This window comes from Aptenodytes forsteri, unplaced genomic scaffold (assembly GCF_000699145.1).
Source record: "Aptenodytes forsteri isolate BGI_AS27 unplaced genomic scaffold, ASM69914v1 Scaffold63, whole genome shotgun sequence".
Taxonomy (NCBI): Eukaryota; Metazoa; Chordata; class Aves; order Sphenisciformes; family Spheniscidae; genus Aptenodytes; species Aptenodytes forsteri.
The window spans coordinates 157,271-164,176 of record NW_008794709.1 but is presented as its reverse complement, the minus strand read 5'-3'; the positions used below and the strand labels follow the sequence as shown (position 1 = coordinate 164,176).

The following is a 6,906-nucleotide window of genomic DNA, read 5'->3' as shown; positions in this document are numbered from 1 at the left end:
TTTGCATGCTTTAAAGGGTTATGTAGACTTGGAAGGGAAAATCTGCTCAGATATTTGATGGCCTCCCTCTAGTGGCTGTTATTGGGGAATAAAAATAGGGCTGTGATGAAGTGAACCCCAAGGTTAGGTGTGTGCATTAACCATTATATGAAGATGAAAGGAAGTAAACTTGGGAAGAAGGCTTATGCCGTATCAAAATATGACACAGGATTACTGAGTTATTGCCAAAGCTCAGTTACTGCTCTTTCAGTCCTGAAAATATTTATCTTGCTACTTCCTTCCCCGCTTTCCACCTCTCTCTCTGTGTCCTTACACATGATGATCTAAGGATGCTGGTGGGCCAAAATCTGTGTGTAGAGAGTTTTTCTTATTTTTTCCAGTTCTGTTAGTTGGCCAAGTAAGACAAATATGCAAGCCCCTGTTTTTCAGACACGGAGGAGGGCTCCTGTGCCTGAAAGCCTACCTGATTTTTCTAACCACACCCACTGATCTAGTAAAAGATGCTGTTTTCTCTTACAAACCTTGTCCCAACAGATATTTAAAGAACAGGTAAGATCTGGGAAGTGCAGCATCTTTATTCCATTTCCATCAGTTCTCTGCAGTAAATATCGGTATCTTTGACAAAACAGTATCTGTATGTATAGCCAGCAGTTGTGTTCCTGCTTTTAAGACCTTGCTGACTGTGAATCGTTACTTTTTTGCTTACCAAATGTGCACACTTGTCTTTTAGACATGAGAAGTGCCAGGGATGCATGACTCTGTTTATATTTTTATAGAGAAAGATAGCCATGACAGTGTAGCAAGACAAAAGTTGGGGCTGGAAAAGAGCCCATTAAAAATGGCAAAAGTGCAAATCTCCTCCAGCCGCAAGAGGAGCTTTGCCCTGGTGTCTCTTTTTGGATCTCTCGCGCTTTGGCCTCTGGGTGTTAAGTGGAAGGTGAGATTTGCAGGCAGTGTGAGACAAGCTGACCCGAGCTGCATCTACAGAACTTCCTAAAGAAACCCATCTCATGAGTATATGCTTCTGGCACAGCAGAAATTAAATTGCTGCTGCTATTCTCTTAACCGCTTTTATTGATGTTGTAGCCTGGGGTTTTCCTAGCTAAAAATACCAGTTGGGTTCCACCTGAACCTCACTCTGGGACAAGGTTCTCTGCCGATGTCTCAGCTCCAGGCACTCCACAGTCAGAGGGTATGTTTTAAGCTCAAACTTATTTGCAAACATACAGGTGGAGTTAAAAAGCCACTTGAGGTCACCTGTTCCATATACACAAATGCCTCTGACATAATGGCCTGCCAAAAGAAAAAGAAAAAAAGCAATGTCAGAATCAAGGATCTAAATCATTCTTTTTGAAAAGTTTTATCTGCAAAGCCACTGTAAATATTCTCCTACACAACAAACATGCTAAAAGGCCTAGTGGACATGCAATGGGAATAAGTATGAATAATGGGATGAAATGAAGAAAGTTACTTCAGAATAAATAATGAACAAAATATGGAGATAGCTCAGAAAAGAAGTGTTACTATTTGAGACTCTTTCTCAGACAAGGCTGAAACACAGCAAAGGGGAATTTCCTTCTGCCAGTGAAGAGAAACCGATACTTTCACTCATACTAGATTTTCCACTAACTAATTCTGGGTGATACTGGTGTTGTTTCACTGATTTCAATGTAGTTATGCCCATGTGAAACTGCTGTAATTGAAGCTGACTGAAGTTCTCAAAATTTTTCTCCTCAACACAAACAACTATGTTATAGATTAAGAATTCTTGAAATAAAATTTGTATCATTAGCATTTTGGCATTCCTTTTCTCGTCCCACTTGGATATGTCAGAAGTAGTAGCAGTACGCAGTGTACAAACCAGTGACTGAAAAATTAAGCGTGCTATACAGAAGATTATCTACTGCTAATGTTATGTCATGAAGTAACGTGACATAGGAAAACTCAAAGCTCAGCCATCATCGTCAGCCCGCAGCTCCTTAGGTTCCTCATCAGCTGTGGCTCTGGCAGGCATCGATGCCCAGCTGAGAGCTGGGATTTGTCCGAGTTCACACAGGACACCTGCCCTGCACACTGCTGCTGGCTCTAGTGCATCTGCGTCCCAGCGTGGGACATACACGGGGGCTATTCCCACCCACCTGTGAGAAAATTCCCCCAAGGCTTTCAAGAAAATACTCAGCTAACTCATGTGAGCCCTAAGCGCTGCCAAATATCCCCCTTTCCAAGGCTGATACGTTCTATAAAATTCCTGATGAAGAAGCAACTGTTCCAGCTTTCTCACTGTTTATGTGTCTACTATCACTCCCATATGGACCATGAAGAAGATGACTCCTTTTTAATGTCTTCTCTCCGATGAAGTGCTGTCTAAAGACTGTCTCACATTATTGGAGGCTGTAGGAGTACAGGAACAACAGACGAGTGTTTTTCACTATATGAACAGGAAGAAGAAATGGAGAAAAATGTACACATTACCATGACAACCTCCATGGCTCTCTTCCATGTCAATCCACTTCACTGCTTTCAGGTCACCTTCCCATGATGCATTGGGCATGGAGCCTGGGACGCCTGCAATTAGATAACAGAAGATCAAATAATTAGTTCTTTTAACAGATATGTGTTCAGGTTTATGTCCACTCTCTGAGACCTTTCTCCACAGAACTGGGATGAAATACTTAGGAAGATGTATCAACAGATGCCTTCCTGCTAACCTTGTTGTCAGGTTTCGTCACTGAAAGCAGCTTTCATGACATAAACAAGATGTCAGCCCAAGAGACCTAAACATTTCACTTGAGAAATAAAATCCCTCTTTTGCAACAGCCTCGGTATGATACTGCATGCATGTACGATCACTCATGTCACCTTCCCAACCAGCACTGCCCTCCAAGGGCTATTTGAAATCTGGGCCACCAACACCTAGTACCTTCGCATGAATTTAGTGGTAAATACTTCTCTTTTTTTTCTTTTTTTAAGAAGAGAGGCTACTCTTTTTTTTCTTTTTTTAAGAAGAGAGGTACTCTCTTCTCTCAGAACAAATTCAAGCATAATATAACTGGATGGAGTTGTTGAAACTCTGTTATATAATAATATATGTAAGTCTAGGCAGATCACAGGACCTATCTGGGTGATATATTGGTAAGAGGACCTCTCCTCATCAGTAAATGATCAAGTCCTCCTATAACCTGTCAAACATCCATTTTAAGTAATTAAGGGGGAAATGCTGAAGACGCAGTGTTTGGTATTTGCTGAAGAGTAAATAGGTAACATGTATGCAATGTGTAGGCAACTGCTATGAGTCAAGGGAATTTCGGTATCTTCAGCACAAGGCAGTAACTACAACAGACCATCGCCATGGGTTGAAGTCTTTGCCTTTGAAAGCAAGACCTGATGAGGTAGGTACAGCTAGGGAAACCTCCATGCCTGATCTGTGCTGTAGTATCATATTCAATTCAGCGAAAGAAGTTTATTGAAGTACTTCCTAAAACTGTCTTCAGAATACAGGGGGAAAAAAAGGAAAGATATAAAATAATAAAAGCTTTCTATGAACTCATCCCTTTCAGCAAATTTGATCGTTCTTGTTGGCTCAATCAGCTGTTGAACTAAACAATTATATGGACTGTGTAACTGCCACCCGATGTACAAACCACTTCGCTAAGAAAAGCTGGACAAGCCCCAATTTCTCACTGTAGCACAAACACTTGTATATAACTTATTTGTCTGCTTGGAGAAAACTAACCATCTTTTATTCTTTCCTGCCCGGCAAGCAACGACCAATGCTGTACCTGAGCTATCAAAAGGCAGAACAGGCAGCGTGTGGGGAGCCAACGTGCATGCCAGCAGGTACAAAAATGCAAACGTTATTTCTGCTTTCTCCTAATGAAGCTGAAAGCAAAGGGAAAGACTGACTTCCTCAAATGCAAAGAATTACTGCAGCGTTACCGCTGAGGAGTACCTGGGACTCAAGCTTTTTAAAAAATGCAGCAGAAGCGCCAGCACTAACTGGTGGCGGTGACCGGGGAGGAGAGGATTTGTACCAACCCGGCCGCTTCCTGCACACCCCGACCCAGCGGGAGGCTGGAGTCGAGGGGGTGCTGGGGTAAGCTGGGGTACCGCCACTCTGTGCTGCCAACCTGGGCGTTTTCTAAAAATTAAAGGTGAAAGTAAAGTAAAATTTTGTTACAATTTTGTTTTTTTCTGTTCCCTCCCTGGATGGCAACAAGTACAGTACCTCTACAGTTACCATAACCCAACTTTGCTTGTGAAAGACACACCAGAACCTAAACACACTGTATAATGTCAGGGGGGGTTCGTTTTGGGGTTGGGGTTTTTGAGAAATTGGATGGGATTAGGTTAAACATCAGGTTTTTTTCTGTTTGCTTTCTTTGCTCTGTGTTTTTAAGGATAGCTTGTTCCTGGTGAGTAAGGATGGTTGTTTGCAAATACCGAGTCATGACTTTTATATCAGATGCAAAAAGGCTGTATGATCCAACAGCAGAACCACCATAGCACTTTGCCATAAACAGAGATATGTGGCAGCTATAACCAGAACTTCACAACCTTATTTCTCCCCTTTTGTATATTGGGCCATTATCAAATAAAATAACATGCCAAAAAGTGTGGTTTTGTCCTGGGGAAAATTCAGAAAATCTTACTCTTTCGCAGAAAGCATTAACCTAAAGATAAGACTTTATAAAAGACAAAAAGAAGCAGTGATGGCAAGGGATAAACACTTTAAATGGCCCGGGACATGCATTATCATCCCAAATTAAAAATCTGTTCACAACAGATGGCACTAAATGTGGTGTGCGGAAAGACTTGGAAAATGCTGACATGGTGGGAAAGCGGAAAGATGACGGACAAATCAGGAACGACCCCAGGACATCCACAAAAACACTGGAAAGAACTGTCTTCCAGGAATACAAAAGTACTGACTTCACATTATTCACCATCTCCCAAATTGAGTAAACTAGGCATTTTTGTAAGTTAATTAAAGAGTGGGGGAAAATGTAGCTCAGCGCTGGAAAAAAAAATTATTTACCACATTTTCCTTTAAATATTTGTTTGAGCAACTGATTTCATATTCGGAAGCTGTTCTGGGATCCTGTTCTTATAAATACGGTTTGCCTGAAAAGTGGTGCTGATGATGAAAGTTAATATAAACTTTGGCCTGAGTTGCTCACTCTACTTTTGTCCAGCTCTCGTCTCCCACTCCATTGAGGTTAGCAGAGTTTTGTCCCTGAAAACAAGGAGAGGGGGAAGAGCCGCCTTGCAGACAGTACTGAGCACTGCCCTGGAAACAAGTTTGCCACCACCAGGTCTTAGAAACAGCCACCACCAGAACTGCACCGCTCGGGTATGAAGACAGTCACAAGTGACTGGAAAGACAGGCCAGCCTCTCTGATGCCTTTAATTTCATGTCTTCCCTTGGTGGCAGAGGTTTGGAGGCAGGAAAAACACTGCTTCAGAGTTTGGACCTCATCCACAGGACAAAGGCAATACAACCTCCTTCTCTGCTAAGTCCTTCCTGGTTTTTTGCCGTTGCAGTTCCAGTGAGAGTTGGTCTGCATGCATTGGCTCCAAGAGGCAGCCCACTCCCTTTACTTCTTGCATCGCTACCATGTATTATGAAGACAAACATCCGCAGCTTACACAAAATGAGCCACTGCTTTGGCATTTTTGTAACGTGCACATAAACTGACATTGGGCTGGAAATCTTGCAGCATAAAAGGCTGCCTGGTTTGCCTTGACCTTCCAAGTTCCGTACCTGTGATTCCAGGATCAAACCAACACATAGGTTAAAACCTAGCTGCCAAGGGGCTAGGCTTCACCAGTGCCCTGAAGCAGCCTGTGCTTCCTCGTCAGCATCTCTCTAGAGAAGGGGAAAACTTCTTTACACTTCTGTGCCACCAACTGATCTGAGCTTTTCTCCTGCATTTTATAAGGTGGTGCACAGGAGTTTGTACTTCAGAAATCTGCCTGAAATGGTGTACATATCACCCTCGGGAATATTATTCTGCAAGACCTGGTTGAAATCAACCATAACTTTTGCTGGACTTTGGGGTCATGTATTTATGTTTGGGAAACACGCAGGGCTAGGGGTGGGCCACGTGCATACCCTCTCTGCCACAAGTGAAGGCGTGCAGCCCACCAGTGTGTGAGAGGGACCTGGAAATTCACAAACCCCTTTGGTGGCTTTTGGAGAAGCAAGATGGTACAAGGAAGTACACGTGGGACTAGTGAGACAGTATGGCTGAAGAGGGTGGAAGCCAAGGGGATGCCAAGCTGCGTCCCCCTGGGTCTTCATGGGGCAGGGCAGCTGCTGTTAAGCAGGAAGGCATGTGGCGTCCCTGAACCCATCACACTGCAAAGCCCACCACCCCTGGGGACCTCCCTTACCCAGTCATGGGTGCTGTTCCCACCAGAAGACAGCTCAGCCAAGTGGATAAATCTCCAGGACATCAAACTCAAGGATGCTCAGTATGACTTCCTCGCTTGCCACTAGTGCCACCAACACGGGCTGTCACCTGCCTGGGTGTTTCTCCATGTGAAACAATGGGAGTGGCGACAACCCACTGGTGGGCACCACCAAGAGCCACAGCTGGAAACACCTCCATGGAGATGTGAGCTGTGGTGGCCACCACAAAGAGCTGGCACCATGCAACGGCCAAGTGGCAGCAGGTGCCAGGGTGGGGACCCCCATGCCTTCCCTGGACCTGATGTCCTACCTGGGATCCTGTTGAGCGTCACCCAGAAGTGCTCGTCAGGGCTGTAGGTGTCCTCGGACCAGGCCAGCAGATCAATGGCACGCTGGTCCCGCAGCACGAACTCCAAAAGGGCCGGGGTGACGGCCACGTACGCGGAGCCGAAGTAGATGGTGATGTTGTGGGGCGGGGGCGCCTTGCGCAGCCG

The 6,906-nt window shown here is 44.5% G+C and overlaps 1 protein-coding gene across 1 annotated transcript in view; it reads right to left on the bottom strand.

Moving 5' to 3' along the window:
- Positions 1-1,102: 1,102 nt before the first annotated feature.
- GCNT2 (glucosaminyl (N-acetyl) transferase 2, I-branching enzyme (I blood group)) overlaps positions 1,103-6,906 on the bottom strand; it is a 19,537-nt gene continuing 13,733 nt past the window's right edge. The window contains 2 exon segments of the mRNA XM_019470608.1: positions 1,103-1,293; positions 2,473-2,565. Of these exon segments, the coding sequence (XP_019326153.1) occupies positions 1,103-1,293; positions 2,473-2,565 (284 nt within the window).